This window comes from Podarcis cretensis (assembly GCF_951804945.1).
Source record: "Podarcis cretensis genome assembly, chromosome: 1".
Lineage (NCBI taxonomy): Eukaryota > Metazoa > Chordata > Lepidosauria > Squamata > Lacertidae > Podarcis > Podarcis cretensis.
The window spans coordinates 83,250,646-83,267,417 of NC_137170.1; the positions used below are offsets into that span (position 1 = coordinate 83,250,646).

Consider the following 16,772-nt stretch of genomic DNA (forward strand, 5'->3'; position numbering starts at 1 on the left):
TGAAAAAACTTGTGGGTGTGAGTACTACCATTTTCTCAAGGAGCTCCCATCTGAAAACACCCCAGTTTTCAATTATAAACCCACAGATGATAATAATAATAATAATAATAATAATAATAATAATAATAATAATAATATCTTTATTGTCATTGCCCCCTCTCAGGGACAACGAAATTTACTTGGCTGCTCCATCCACCCAGGTAGGGCACTCCACACAAAATCAGAACAACTATAAAAACACTAATTAAAACAATACAATATAATACAGCAAGGAAGATTAGATGACTTTCAAAGTCCAGGTTTCCCATTCAGGGCCAAGATCGCTCTGGAGAAGAAGCTGTTCTTGAGACGGCTCGTTCTTGTCTTCATCGTCCTGTATCTCTGTCCCGACGGCAGGAGCTCGAAGAGACAGTGACCAGGATGCGATGGATCTTTTACTATGTCCAGTGCCTTCCTATGGCACCTTGTGGCATAAATCTGCTCTAAGGTGGAAAGTGGGCAGCCAACAATGCTCTCTGCTGCCTTAACAACTCTGCACAACCCCATCCTGTCCTGGGTAGTACAGCTTCCGTACCACACAAGATTCTCCTTGTGTCAATGTCTTTTACTTTAAACTTATACTAATGAAGCATGCTAGGAGCCAGCCGTAGACCAAATTTCACAAGGACAGGTCATTTGATTCTAAGCTTATGGCAAGTTTTACCCCCTATTTGGGTGAATAACAAATCCAACTACAGTATTCAGGTGCCACCACTCTTGCATAGTAATCAAACCACTCTAGGTCACAATGGGAATTAATTTTCTATGTGGTTAACTGTTGAACTCATAGCCCCCTTCCCCATGACCTGAAGAGTGTTTAAAATGACTGACATGAACTGAGTGACATTCTTATAGAATATTAATATATGTATGGATCGGCTGATGGTGGATTTTGCTTCAATGCTGCATAGACAGAATAAGAAATAAGAACAATATTTTTTCAGAACACAGGTCAGTTTTATGAATTTATAATGTACCATAACCTGTTTGAATCAGTAGCTCCTGTTGCAAACAAGGAGCTCAATCCACCAACCCCTGCTGATTACACAGATCTTTGTGTGAATCATCCCACACGTCTTTCTGTCCATGCAAACTCCACTAAGATGAACTGAAACTGTACAGTAGCAATGCCAATCACCTAGATTCAAGGAGGCCAATCCACATAATGGAATATGCTTCTACACACAAGTATCAGCTCCATCCCGGTGGTCCAAAATACCACTGTAGGAAGGACCTGCATCCTGCATCCCATATCCCAGACTGCAGGAGAAGTGCTTCTGCTCCATATGCATCCTAAGCACTTTCGGCTCAAATGTCTCTGATCACATAAGGACCACTGATATGACTGACATGGTCGCTCCTCTAGTAGTGTCTGGGCAGTTCATCACTGATGCCATGCTATGCCCAACAGGAAGCAATCAGAGGCACAAGTTGCAAGGAAGCAATGTCTATTTAAAACTGCAGGGGGCTTCGATGACCAAGACTGGCTTCTGAGGAGGGAAATGGGCAAATATGTCAATTTCAGTTTCTCATTTTTCTAATCTAAGGCTCACTTCTCCACATTTCTACAGGAGTTTGTGATTTTTTTAATTAAAAAGTCTCTATGAAAATTCATCAGCATTTGAGTACAGTTTATTGTGAAATGCAACCAACTGTCTTTTCTGATATGCTGTTATTATTAGTCCATGAAATCTGGGATACAGCTCATAGAATTGTAGCCTTGGAAAGCATCCCAAAGATCATGTGGTCCAACCCCTACAATGTAGGAATACGCAGCTGCCCCATACGGGGATTGAACTTTCAACCTTTGCATTATCAGCACCATGCCCTAACCGATGGAGCTAGGTAGATCAATATTTTTATACAGTGGTACCTCGGGTTAAGTACTTAATTTGTTCCGGAGGTCCGTTCTTAACTCGAAACTGTTCTTAACTTGAAGCACCACTTTAGCTAATGGGGCTTCCTGCTGCCGCTGCGCTGCCAGAGCACGATTTCTGTTCTCATCCTGAAGCAAAGTCCTTAACCTGAAGCACTATTTCTGGCTTAGTGGAGTGTGTAACCTGAAGCATATGTAACCCGAGGTACCACTGTACAAAGCTTTCTGGGGTAGAAAATGAGGTGCCGATACCCAGAAAAGCGCCATGGACGCCAGAACAAAATAGCTGTCATGGTCAGCAAAAATTCCCTGTTTTTAAATATATCTGCTGTAAGAAGCAGTGAATTGGACTTGTTTTTCTCATGATATTGATTTTTTTAATTGTTTCTTTATTATTTTTTCAGTGCTGTTTTTCTAGAGAAAGAGGTGCCGAAACTCACCATGAACGCCTACCCCGTTCTCTTAGAATAGCACTGGCACCCACCTGAGAGGTGGCGTGACTGAGTTCCGGCAAGTTCTGGATGAGAAAAAGCCCTGATTTTTTTCACTGCAAAATAAAATCCAATAATATTTTTTTTTTAAAATGATAGAAAGTCAGATACAAAGTCAATGGAGAAATAAAGCCCACCCTACTGTTTGTTCTGGCTCTCTGCTCAGCAGGTGTATTAGCAGAGGATGTTGGTTTCCTGGGAGATCACTTAATTGGGCATGTTCAGTATCAAGAACGTTTTACAAAATCATCATTAAAAATGAGTCAGAAATGCACAAATGGTGAAAAAATCAGCAGGACTGATCTGCTGCAGACATATACCACTGAAGAGATGCTGTACCCCTTTTGTCACATCACCAACTATCGCTATTCCCCTGTCAATTGATTCAAAGCAAGTAGATTGGATAATTGAACTTCAGATAATGAGAGATGTTCTACATATGCACCTTTGCTAGATATGTGCTGTCAAACACTGAAGGAAACAACAGGATAGGAAGGAAGGAAACCTTTTATTATTCTCTCCTTATTTTACTTCTTCTTTTAAAAATAATACTAATCCCGCTCTTCTAAAATGATTCATAGCAGCTTGCAACTAACTCACTACAAACAAGGAAACAATCAAAATCACACAACGAAACCAAAACTGCACATCTGCAGAAACAGAAAGATGCAATCAGTACAGTGTAATCAAAGCAGCAAAAAAACACAAGAAAGCAGGAACAAATTGGTAAGTGTACACACCATACAGCTAAAGCACATTGCTACATTGTACCACTCACAGTGCTACAATTCTCAGCACCCTTATCAAATTATAGTTCCCAGGACTCTACGGAGGAAGCTACGTGCTTTAAATGTTCGGTGTGTACGGAGGCAAAGGCAGGATTCACTGACCACAAATGCGTTACTCTCTAATTTATGTAGTAAGGAAACATTCATGAAATGTAGCACACACACAAAATGCAATCCGTGGAATTACTGTAATGAAAAATTGTCAGCTTTGTACAAATGTTGTATGATCATTAAATTAAAGATCAGCTCCCAGTTGAATTAACGTACAGTTTGTAGGCTTTCCAGAGGCATTTGGAAAGCCTTATTGAAAACAAGTGAAATTTACTAATCCAACAAGTCTCTTATGCAGTTTTCGTCCCAGACCAAGCTCTCAGTGAAATACTGACTCAAAAATACTTTCAGAATTAACTTGGTATCTCTTGACTGATCACTTTTCCTTGTCTTGCACCACTGTGGGGTAATGGTTTGACTGTCTGCCTAGGAGGCTAAGGTTCAAATTCCCACTCAGCCGTGGAGTTCGCTGGGTGGCTTTGAGCCTGTCATTGTCTCTCAGCCTTCCCACCACAGCGCTGTTGTGAGGACAAAAGGAGGAGAGGGAGAGCCATGTATGCCTCCTTGAGCTCCTTGCAGCAAAGATGCAATGGAAATGCAACAAACAAATAAATAATAAATAATATCAATGTGGACCAGAACGGTTTTCTGAGGGAGGAGAGGGGAGGGATTTCCTTCTGACAATAAATTTTGGGAGGGGGCGACCTGCGGCCTTCAGGATTTTTCCACTTCCATTTCTTGTGTTAGAATCATAGGAAGGGACCATGAGGGTCATCTAGCCCAACCCCCTGTAATGCAGAAATCTTTTGCCCAACATGGGCCTCAAACTCATGACCTTGAGCTTAAGAGTCTCTTGCTCTACCAACTGAGCTATCCCAGGTTATTGCTAGGCACCTATTCCCATTGACCAATAACTTCTGGAGAGTACCACACTGACAACCTGGGCAGCAGAAGAATAATTAAATACTGGAGTAAAATCAAGAATAGCTAAAAAGGTCAGCATCTATTTTATTTGAGATGCATATAAAGCATTTGAATAGATTATAAAACGATAATTCTGTCCGTATTTATTTGGACATTGAGTCTTAATGTTTGTGTCTAATATGGCTTTCTTTTGAGCAAGTGCGCTTAGGATTGCAGCCTAAGGTAAATTATCAGAAAGGGACTATCCTAGGATCTGGTGTGCAGCCCAATCCTGTAAATTCTTACTGAGAACCTTCCCTCCCACTTTTTTCCAAAGTATATTCACATAAGACTGCTGCTTTACAAACAGAGCAGATAGTGTTCTACTTTACAGAGGACACCAATTTATTTCAAGGTAACCACTATTTAAAGGGCTGTTGAGTCCAAGTCCGTTTTAATGCAGTCATAAGAAAGGAGAGTGGGGGGTGGTGGTACTTGCTCATCCGCAGTCAGCACCTGGGCAACAGACTGAGCCGGCCACTTGAACATAGCCTTCCCCACTATGGTGAGATGTATTGTCCTTCTATTTAAATTACTATAATTCTTTCTAAATTTGCATTGATGCACATAAATTAGCATATGCAAATTCTACACACATCTATGCCCTCTTACTTGGCAATGCATGTGCTTATTTGATTTGCAATTTTCACTGATGCTCACTGAGCTAGAATTATTCAAATTGTTTTCGGTGACAAAGCAGTAAGCAAAATGGCCGAGGATGTTCCGTTAACCTTCATGCTCCCATTAAAGTCCATGTCTATCACAATTAGACAGGAGCAGGGGATATAATAAAATGTAATCTCTTTATACGCTGATAATGCGGCTATTCCATCTCTGATCCGGTTGTATCTCTTCACAAAACCCTACAGATTATCCCTAGTTACAGCCTTAATCACCCAGGGCATAAAATCAATGAGCAGAAATAGAGATTATTGGGCATTAACTATATCTGCTCACCATACATATCCATGTAAGCAAAATTGCAATTTTTATTCATTCCTTGGAAATTTATTCTCATAAAATACTTAGGACTAAAAATATATGCAGACTTGTTAGTGAACAATATAAACTGAGTAAATAAAACAATAAAAAAGCTCACAAACCAAAAGAAAAACCACAGGTGGTTAGGGAGGATCACTATAATTAAAATAAATGTTGCCTCAAAATTAAGTTCTCAATGAATACTATACCAATATTTATCTGACAGAATTTTTTGGAATTATTTGTCTAAAATAATTTATACTGGTGGGGCAGAAAAATCTCAGTGAAGGAAAGAAAATGATTGACTAGGAGATATATATATTATATTAGGATGTGTGTGTGTGTGTGTGTGTGTGTGTGTGTAAGTAAGTAATTACAACTCTGAATATTTTCATTAATATATTTTCAAAATGAGAGCAGAAGACTGGACAGCTATTCCATTGCAAGCTCCACCATGAATGCTGAATTAACAGATTAGCCTCCATTACAGATAAACCAATTCTTTGGCTAGCAGTGTGAACTCAAGACAAACAGAATCATTTTAAGCTCCATAATCCCCTCATTTGCATCCATGCTTTATAGTACAAACTTTAATTGGCATGAATAGCATAAGAATAGAATGTTACTGGGAGCATCAAAGCCTTTTTACAGTGTAATCCAATACATTTCTGCTCAGAAGTAAGAACCCACTGACTTCAATGGACCATACTCCCGGGTAAGTGTGAAGAGGCTTGCTGCCTGAAATTCGTGATTTCCCTCCCTCTGCTTGTAATTATGTTTTAGAACAAAAACTTTAACCAATGAATCAAAGCCCCCCTCTCTTCTATTTTTCCCACCACAACACTTTTTGCATGAAATAGATAAAAGAAAAGCTTTATTAGGAAGCACACATATTGGGGAGTTATTTAATTCAGAATATTAAAATAATTTTATGTTATAAAAATGCTTTTCCTAACACAATCTGGAGTTGGATGTTGCAAGGGAAATCTACTCTTATCATTATAAGAATAGTCACTCGTTTTATGTTTGTTCCAGTTTGAAAGACATAATCTTTCAAGCTTTCATATATAGGAACAACTAGCTTCTGTAATCGTGGGTGCCATTCAACTCTCCAGATAGTGATCCAAAAATCAGAACAATATTTGGATGCACAACCTAGCCCCCTTATGGGTAGTTAAGAACAAACTAGATCAGGGGTAGGCAACCTAATCGCCTTCTCAATCTGGCCCGCGGATGGTCCGGGAATCAGCCTGTTTTTACATGAGTAGAATGTGTCCTTTTATTTAGTGGTTAAACACTATCCATGGCATTTTTCTGATTTAACACCCCCCCCCCTCACATTGACTATTAACTGCAGGGGGGAAATATAAGTACCGGTACCTCTAGGTCTAAGAGCAGCTGTGTGTGTGGTTTAGAGTTAGGAAAAATAGCCCTGGCAGGGCGTTTAAGGTAACTAAATAAATGAATAAATAAATCAGGAGATCGGACATGGATTTAATCTGTTTTGGCCCTCAGAAACTTCAAAATTGGCACATTTGGTCAGACATCATAATGGACAGCAAAGAATTAGCTACTTCCAGGTAAGATGAACTTCCTTTCATTTTCATCTAGGACAGCATAACAATGTGGTTGCTCTTTCTCAATGAAATATCAGCATCTATTAACTGAATATTTTAAATAATACATACAATGAGTTTAAAAATAAAATGAATTAAATAAAAGATAGCCATCACTCAAGAAAAAAGTCCTAGCAAATGGAGAAAGTGCTTCAAGAAACCATGAAAACACAACATCAACCCCAGTGGGTCAGACACTGGACCATCAAGTCTGAAAGATCCAGTCTTCTACAATGTTTGGGCTTTTTGTTCTGGCCTGAGCAACAGCTGACACTGAAAGGAAAAGGCTTTCATCATCCTTGGTCACTTATCCACCAATTTCTCTTCTTATTAACCATCTATTTTAGTAATGGGTGTCATCTAAACTTCCTCTGCTGCAGGCGGACAAGGCAGGGAGGAAAAAATAACACTTTCTGTTTTGGTGTGTCTTGTTCTTGAACATCCTAGGCCAGAATGAAGGCCTCTTTCTTCTGTTTTCCGAAGAACCATCCTTGGGTGATACAGGAGCGGGATGCTGCTGGAGGATAACAAAATGTTAAGATGGATCAAATCCCATCAGCAAAATATCAGCTTGGGCGGGTGTTCCCCCTTTGGGGTTAGTAGATTTAGCTGTTGTAAATAAAACAAGTAGTCAGTTCTGAAACAGTCAAATCAAGGACAATCAGGATGTCTACTCAAGGAGCTTTTGGTCTGATTAAGAATGATGACACTTGAAGCCTTCTCTTGTTGCCAAGATCAGTGGAAAGGTCAGACACCAAAGGTCTGATGGATCCAAAGTCTAAGGTCAGGAATCCAAACACAAAGATACTTGAAAAATGAGAGTTAATCATATTAAACTGAAGAACTCAAAGCGCCTGGCAATAAAAACAGCCTCTGATATATTGTGACCATGCACATTGGCCGACAGACAACCTTCCAGGCAGCTGCTTCAGTTTTTCCAGCAGTGAGTACTGCCTGCAATTGTTTGCACCAAAAGGAGGGCTTGGCTTCAGAAATCAGGTCACTGTGTCTGCCCGTCCGCTGCACACTCGGGTATTATTCTGTATAAGCCACTTAAGTCCAAGCAACAGGGCACCATCCCTGCCTTCCTACAGCCTAAGAGAACTCATTGTTACAACTGGGTTATTTTAGGCTAAACATTTTTGTCTCTCTCCCCACCCCCTCCCCTGGAAGGCTGTACCCTGCGGGGCTTATGCCATTTTAGTCTCTCACTCTTTCATTCTAACCTGACTGTCTCTCTGCTGTAGTCTATCAGCCTTCTTTCAACATAAAAGCAGCATCTTTTCAGAACAGGAAGTAAATGGCCTCAGCATAGTATGGATTCTCCCCAGCCCTGAAGCGCTTCGATGTTTATCATCATCAAGCATCACATGGTCTGAATTAATTACCCCAGTTCCCATTTCTGAAGACTTATCCCACTGAATAAAGCCAGACTGCTTCCACCATGATATGAACATAATCATGTTCTTTTAGGTTAAATCGTACCGATTTACCTGCCTCGTATTTTCAAAAGCGAAATCGCAACCACAAAGTAAGATCTGATCCCATATGGCCTTACACGCACAGAAGCTGCCAGCCACGCCGCTCCTATCAAGATAAACTCACAGCATTTGGAACCTATTACAGCTCATCTGCAAATCCCTTTTCACTGATGTGCTACAGATCAGCCAGAGGGCAAGATTCCTGGCACACCAGGAGGAGGGAAATACTATTATCTTGTTCACCCTGACTGAAACTTGTTCCTACAAAGGTTTACTGCCATCCCAGAAGCATTGGCTGCACGTCCTTAGAAAAGCCCGATTTCCATAATCCACCAAAGAATGAATCATATGGCCAGAGGTCAGGCCCCTGGCTGATCTAAACTGGCAGAGCTTGACTGCTGCTTACTTAGTTGTACAAAAACAAACCGGTAAATGCAAGACAGGAACCTTGAAACAAACAAAGCATCAGGGATGGCAATTGTTTGCCATTTCAAAATGCTCCAGATCGATTTGAATCTCTCGGCTCCTGGACTACACAGGCAAGCAGGATAAAATGTACTGTGCCAGTTCAGATGGCGGGGAAGGGATGCCTTTTTTCTATTGCTCTGCCATGTAAAAAAAACTATTGAAAGTCGAAAAGAAACTCCTCCGAGAGAATATTTCAAGCCTAGCCTTGGCCCTGCTTTGCTAGCTTTCTACTTGTGGTGAGTTTCTGGACATATTACATATCCTCCAACATTCTCCGATGAAAATAGGGACCTTATATTCTAATAACAATAACAATAACAATAACAATAACAACAACAACAACAATAATAATAATACCCTGTCCATCTGACTGGGTTGCCCCAGCCACTCTGGGCAGCTTCCCCCAACATATATAAAAATGTAATAAAACATTAAACATTTTTTAAAAAAACTTCACTATACAGGGCTGCCTTCAGATATCTTCTAAAGGTTGTATAATTACTTATCTCCTTGGCTCCATATCCTCCAACATTTCTCTGATGAGAATAGGGATGCCCTAAGGAAAAGCGGGACATTCCAGGATCATATCAGAAACCGGTACGGCTTCCGTAAATCCAGGACTGCCCCTGGAACATAGGGATACTTGGAGGGTCTGACATTAACATGTATGATCCTCCACTTGTAGTGGAGTATCCCATTCTGCCATCTCAGGGTTCTGCCACCTCATTTAGCGGTATCAGGGCTGCCCTTACCATTAAGCAAAGTGAAGTGACCACATCAGGTGCCAGGTGCCAGAAGGCAGGGGGTATGTTTTGGTGGTGTGCCACATAGCACACCCCATAAGGCAGCTTACCACCTTCAAGTACAGTGGAGGACATTGCCTCATCACCAGTGCTGAAACTACATTCAATGGCCTGTTCAGCTCACTTCTGTACATGGAATGTGGGAGGAGGGAGCCATCTTGTTATTTTGCTCAGGCAGCAAAATGCCTTAGGCTGGATGCAGGCCACACATGAAGTCCCTACCTGCGTAAGCTTTCCAGAGGCACAAGGTACATTTACATGTATTTAACATGAGCACTGACCTTTTCGTGTCTAATGTCATCACTCATCGATGGTGAGACCATAGGTAGAAGGCTGTGTGCAGTTCTGGTCTTCGCCTCGCCTCAAAAAGGATATTTTTAGAGACAAAAAAGGTTTCTTTAAAGGGCAACCAGAATAATCAATGAGTTGCAGAAGCTCCCCTTTGAGGGGAGACTACAACATTTGGAACTTTTTTAGTTTAGGACAAATGATAGAGGACTATAAGATTGGCTGTTGTTGTTGTTTAGTCGTTTAGTCGTGTCCGACTCTTTGTGTCCCCGTGATGCTGAATTTTGAAAGGCTCAGGACAGAGAAAACAAGGTACTTTTTCAAAGAGTGCACTCCAGCTACTGAATTCACTCCGACAAGATGTAGTGATGGCCACCAACTTAGATAGCTTTAAAAGAGGACTGGACAAATTTGGGGAATAGAATAATAGCTGCGATGACTATATTCTACCCCCACTGTCAGAGGCAGAATGCCTCTGAATATCAGCTGTTGGGAATCACAAGTGTAGAGTGTGCTGGCAAACTGAAGATGCTGCTTGTGGGCTTCCGATAGGCATCTAGCTGGCTGCGTTGAGAACAGGATGGTGGACTCAATGGGCCTTTGGCCTGATCCAGCAGAGCTTTTCATATGGTCTTTCATAGTACTCTAGTGGCACACACACCTAGGCCACTGATCACTCTTAGATATAATTACTATGTGATAATGCACATATATGTTAAGTGCATTTAAAAGTGACCAGGCCCATGTAGGAAGCTTATATAGGTAAGGGTGTCCCCTGTGACTTGCGTCAGGCCATGGCCTTACCTTGCATAAATGGACAAAACAATAAATGATTTGATGGCCTTCATCAAAGAAGAAACGACTAACTTTCTTGCCAGGAATAACTGCACAAGAATGTTAACAGAGATAGTAGAAAGCAGGTATTCCGCTACTGGTACGGTACACCAGGACCCAGTCCTACCATAAGGCAGAGAGAGGCAGCTGCTTCAGGCAGCAATTGTAGAGGAGGGGCGTATGGCTCCAGCCCTCACCATTCCCCTGAGTCTGCTAACCTGCTACCTCCAGGTGCTGTGTAGAAAACACTGTACTATCACCAGTGCTGAAGTAAGCTAAAACTGCCAGTCCAATTGGATTTTATATATAGGATGGGAGGGTGCCATCTTGTCTTTTGCCTCAGGCAGTAAAATATCTTGGGCAGGACCTGCTGTGCATTCTGCATATGTTGACCGTTTTATTCAGGGCCAAACTAGTCAGTATGGGAAACGTATGAGCACATTCTCTCCTCTGTTGTTTTTTTTAATAAATAAATAAATAAATAAACAGCAACCATAAAAAGTCGGGGAGAAGAATCAGACCCATGCAATAAAAATGTCCCTATGCATACAGCAGCTTTGGGTTAGTGATTTTCACCAGGATCATAGCATAAGACGAAGGTGTTACACCTTCTTCACCACGCTGAGAGGTCCCGATCCTGACCGCTGTCTCCCCCTCCAATTACTGCTTATTTTTAAAACATGAAGTATATTTGTACATTTAACTCAATTGTCTAGTTTGTGTGGGCATAAAGCAGGGGCACAGCAGAGTGAACTGAAAACACAAAAAGTAAATAAGCCTCAGCTAATTAGCCAGAGCTCCAAGAAACAAAAGACAATGGTCAGATCATTGGCTTGGCGGGTGTTTAAACAAGCTGAGATTATTTACCCCTGTTGCAACTGAATCTGGCCCACCATTTCCCAAGGAACTTATTTTAGAACAATTCAGGATTCATCACCAACCCCCCACGCTACACACAAGCCTGCAACCAGGTTCAATTATGGATTTTATTATAGTGTTAATTTAAATGCTCATTTAAAAGGAGATGGAGATGGAGGCTCAAGCAAGGAATGTTGTCAAAAGACAGTGAGTAATAAAATTAAGCAAGTATATTAAATTAAAACATGAGTTTTGTATTGGTAGAAATAATTGCAATCCTGGAGATTAAAAAACCCATTTATGTACTGGAAAATTGATCTACTTTCTTACTGCATTGATCAACATGCCCTTGTAGTTTATGTTGCAGGAGGGATTTTTCATTTCCCTGCCCCTTCTCTTATGTGGCCCCAATCCAGAGAAATATTCCCAAAGACTTGTGCCCGATGTTGCACTTACCATTTCAAAGATGGATCTAGTCTGGACTGCAGAAGTTTCTGTATGGGTCAAACTAGACAGGACACTAGAAAATGCTTCATTTTTTGTAAACCGCTTTAATGTATTTTTAAACACTCAAACGGTACATAAAATTTTACAAGATAAATAAATAAAATGTATCATAGTAGTTTAAAAATTGTAGTAATAGACATGGGGGGGGCAAATTTCATTCAAATTGCAATGTAAAGGGAGAATTTAATCCTTCCCTCCTCACCCGTGTTCCTGACAAAAACTGCCTTTCATGCTGCTATTTGCCTTAGAAAACACACTTTAATTGGTCCCAATTAGATTTCTGTTGGGATCATGGCTGCGGTGGGAAGAGCTAAATCCCCCCTCCCTGCACTCTAAGATTCCAATGAGAATCCACCCAGCCATTATTACAATTTAGAAATTCCCGGACCTGCTTCCAAGTTTGGCTGTCAGCCTTAATCAGCTCTCAGGTGAGACAGGTGTTAGGAGAAAGGTGTGCCTTGGACATGAAACAAGGTCAAATGCAGCCCTTCAGTCATGTATGGAAGCCCACTAGGGAGAGTATAGGCGTTTTTGGTTCTGCTGCTTGCCTGAACAACAGACACTGTCAAGTGTCTGGCAGGACAAAATACATGACTGTTACACTGCAGTTGACTTGATGGGTCATAAGTTGTTCAGACCTGCATTTAAAAAAATCAGTCAAGACCAGATTTTCAGTCACTGTAAAATGGGAGACCTGCATTAGTTGGTGGCTGGGGAGCACAAAAAAAGTCTTAATCATAAGCACAATGAATAGAATTCCAACTAAATCTCCATAATTTTGGGTGCTCTCAGACTGCTGTTATTTTCAGGTGGGATTTACTCACATACCAACAACTTCAGGTTGTGCAATCAAAGTTGGTTTGGTAGTTTTGCTCAACAAACTCCCTCCCTCCCCACGCCCCTGCAACTGGATTTTTCTGCAGTGAGGAAAGTGGTGGGAAAATGCCACAGAATGTGGAGGATAACAATTGCTTGAGGCAATGTTGTATAAGCTCCCCACAAATAAACCAGAATGAATGCTTCATAAACAACCAACATGGTTGTAACTTCTGCACAAGCTTTGTGCAAACAAATCAAGACGTATGCTCAATAAACAGGTTGTCTAGAAAAGACCTATATAAGGACATCCATACAGGCATCATATAAAGTAGTACATATTGAACAAGACAGAAACGGTGTTGGTACCTTTCTTGAAAAAGAGCTCTAAAGGCCAAGCAGAGGTGTGATCAAAATTTTCCTTCTATTCTGGATTAATGAATCTGTAATAATGACTATGCCCTGGTTGGGTGTTCACAATGGCTAGTGCTGTTTCGAATCATTACTGTCTCCCCCCTGCCCCCCATACAGGCATCCATCAATAGAGTCTAAGGAGGCTAACAGTAAGCTAAAAACAAACAAACAATACAACACAACATCAAAACCAAAAATCCAATAAAACAGTTAAAAGAACAGTGCTAGCAATAATTACAGTGCTAGCAATAAGTCCAGCAACAGTCCAAGACATTTTGCTCCCTGAGACAGAATAACTAATGGCGCAATATCGCTCTCCCCACTTTTAAGGTGCAGAGTGCCCAAAATTGGCTGAGTAATTTGGGCACTTTATTTCAAACAACCCGGGCAGAAAATCTCACAGGTTTTTCCCTGACGGTCCAAAAGTAACAATAATAACCTTTTCATGACACTTAAAATCAGCTGCCTGAGACAACTACTTCAACCCACCTAATGTTAGGGCTGGTTCTGCATCAGCCACCAAAGGCTCGGGAGAATAAGAATTAAAGGACTACAAGATTGGCTTGCATGAGTGTCACTGAGGAATTTATTCTATAAACAGGGTACAATCAAAGAGAAGGCCCTGCCCACTGTTGCCTCCTGTGTTATTTATATAAATGGTATTAAAGTGATGCAGTACTTAATTCTGTTAATATGATGGTCTAAGCCAGGAGTGGGGATGGTGTTGCCTTCCAGATGTTACTGGACTACTACAACATCTAACCATTGGCCATGCTGGCTGGAGCTCATGGGAGTTGAAGTCCAAGAATGTCTGGAGGACCACAGCTTCGTCACATCTGGTTTAACCAGGCTAGTAATATGCATATATGATTTTTTTATTATAATTTTTTTGAACAGCACAGTGTTCTCCTGGGACTACTTTTATGTCCATTCCTGCCCCGCTTTTTCCAATAGGCTTCTGCCTTTTAATCTTCATATTGGTTTCACTTTACATGCAAAGCTGGATAGTAGTTATTAAGCAACGTAGACTAGGAAATTTAGCAATTATGGAGCAAGAATTTAGATTCCCTTATATATTGGTAACAGGCTGAATAAAGGCAGCAAAGAGTAGGACTAAAATAACAGGCCTTACAATGGAGGGAAGTAAGCAGTGGTGTTCCTCAAGGGTCTGTATTGGCTTGGGAATCCACAACTACTTATTTATACATGATATAATGTTTGGGGTGAGAAGAGAAGTGGTCAAGTTGTGGCCAGCCACCCTTGGTACAAGGTGCTAGACTAGGTGGATGCTTAACCCAGCAGAGCTTTTATATTTGTAAGAAATCTCTAGTCAGTTCCCCCCTTCGTGATTCAGGCAGTGATAATTGGAGACATGAAGCTAAATTCATGAGCTAAATTTTCAAAACATGGCAAACAGCTCCTATGCTGAGAGAAGGAGGAATTCAAGACAGATTCTAGTATCCATCTGTTTCTACTAAGCTGAAAGTGGGCTTCTGAGTTCAGATGCACATCTTGGGAATAAGTGGAAAGGTGTCGTTTTTTCAAATTACAGCAGGCATAACTGTCCCCTCCCCCAATGTTTCCCCTATTTGGAAAAATAGTGAGAACAAGTGGGCATAAAATGCCAGATTGGTTTCTGAATAATGAGGACACTTCTGTTGGTCCAGGAGCAGGACAGGAGACCTGTCATCTGCAGGCCACTTGGTCTGATATGTCAACTTCACATCTCAAAGAGGCTGACATTCATGTGAGTAATGAGGGTGATTATTTTCTTTTCCCATCCTTTTGGGTATGGGTATTAACCAAAATCCCCCCGACCCACTGCTTTTCTCCAGCAGGAAGTGGGATCACAAATGAATGGTCTCTTCTTGACTTGAGAGCAGAACAAGGAAAACAGATACGTGGGCACCTGAAAGCCTCAGGTGCTGCAAACTGGTATTGGCCTCAAAGAAGGCAGCACCAGATGAGTATTCATCTACCGCAGAAAGACGGGCCAAATGAAAGGACCGTTGTGGATGGCAGATGGAGAGATGCACTGAGCTGTCATCGCATCTAAAGGACTTTCAGAGAAAGCTGAACAGAGCCAGAGAGAGCCAGCATGGACAGAAATGAAAAGACAGAACCAAGCGAGAAATTGAGAGAGGTACCTTTTCTGATTGCCATTAAGGAAAGGGTCATTAGCAGCACATCCATCAGGTCCATCGTGCATGAGTGTGCACTGAACAGCAATGATCTTCAGAGCTGGGGAGAGGAAAAAGGCCCAGCATGCTCTTCATTTCATTCTCCTCCTGACGTTGTGATTAGTTTCCATACAGTAGTTTATTTCGTTTGCTTGTGGTTTCAATCGTCAGGAAACTGTCAGTACACTCTTAGTCCTGGTGGCAACTCAAGCAGACTGAAAAGTGCAGCAATGTGAGAAAATGGTATTGGGGGTGGGGAGGGGGCAGGAAAGCAAAATGAAACCCATGTGAAATAATACTGGCCACCAGCATTAGGATGTCCATCTTCATGGCCAGAGGACACACACAAAGAACCAAGGTCCAGATAGTTATACACATCATTCTTTGTCTCATAAGTAGATGCTATTGGAGTTGTCTTGTTATTTTGGCTCCAGGACCTTCATGTTCCTCCTCCCTCTAGATGCCCGACAAGTGTTTCGGTTTTTCTTCCTTTCAATATTAAGATATTGATTTTTTAAATACAGAGCAAGAAACAAATCCCCAATCACACCTTCTTCCTCCCTGGTCAAACCAGCTAGCGATACACAAATCATCCCAAAGTGCTTTTCCACATATGTCCCCGTGTGCCAGGCAGGCAGAAACCATGTTCTTTCGTTGTAGCATATATAATAAAACTGGACCACATGATATAGAATTTATCAGATGTGTATCAGATTTATTTGCATACGCAGCTTGTGGGTCAACTTTTCCATTAATGCCAAGATCCAAGTTTGGATAGTCCAATCCCATAACAAGTTTCCAGCCAGGGTTCTCCGGTACTTGGCAATCGTCAGTCTAGCTGCTATGATGGGATATATAACTAAGTCTTTACGAAGCAATGTTTCAACATCGGCATCAAAAACAGAAAGGAGAGCAAGCCTGGTGTCAGGTAAAAGTTTTTGTTTAGCTATATGTTCCAGTTTTTAATCTGTGATATTTTAGTGTATTTTTGGTTTTTATGGAAGCCGCCCAGAGTGGCTGGGGAGACCCAGCCAGATGGGCGGGGTACAAATAATAAATTATTATTATTATTATTATTTCCTGAAAAACTTCACCCAAATAAAGCAACTTTGGAGCAAGACCACTGCATGTAATTTAAAAAAGCTGGTGGACCTGCATTCTCTCCAGCAGCTGTTATATCTGCTACTCAATATCCTGCTAAGCCGCTGTAGATAGAAGTGCCAAGGATGGGTAGGTTTATTAGTGCTTTCCTTGACCCTAGCTGAATCTGACCAAAGAAGCAGAGCAACCTAGATCGCCTGCCATTCCTCATCAGATA

The 16,772-nt window shown here is 41.3% G+C and overlaps 1 protein-coding gene across 3 annotated transcripts in view; it reads right to left on the reverse strand.

Annotated features, from left to right (window-relative positions):
- Positions 1 to 15,750, reverse strand: part of CD6 (CD6 molecule) — a 42,818-nt gene extending 27,068 nt beyond the window's left edge. For all 3 annotated transcript variants that reach the window (XM_079956447.1, XM_079956446.1, XM_079956445.1), the window contains exon 1: positions 15,422 to 15,750. In XM_079956447.1, the coding sequence (XP_079812573.1) occupies positions 15,422 to 15,476 (55 nt within the window). In that variant the 5' untranslated portion in view covers positions 15,477 to 15,750. The remainder of the gene's footprint in view (positions 1 to 15,421) is intronic.
- Between the last annotated feature and the right edge of the window lie 1,022 nt (positions 15,751 to 16,772).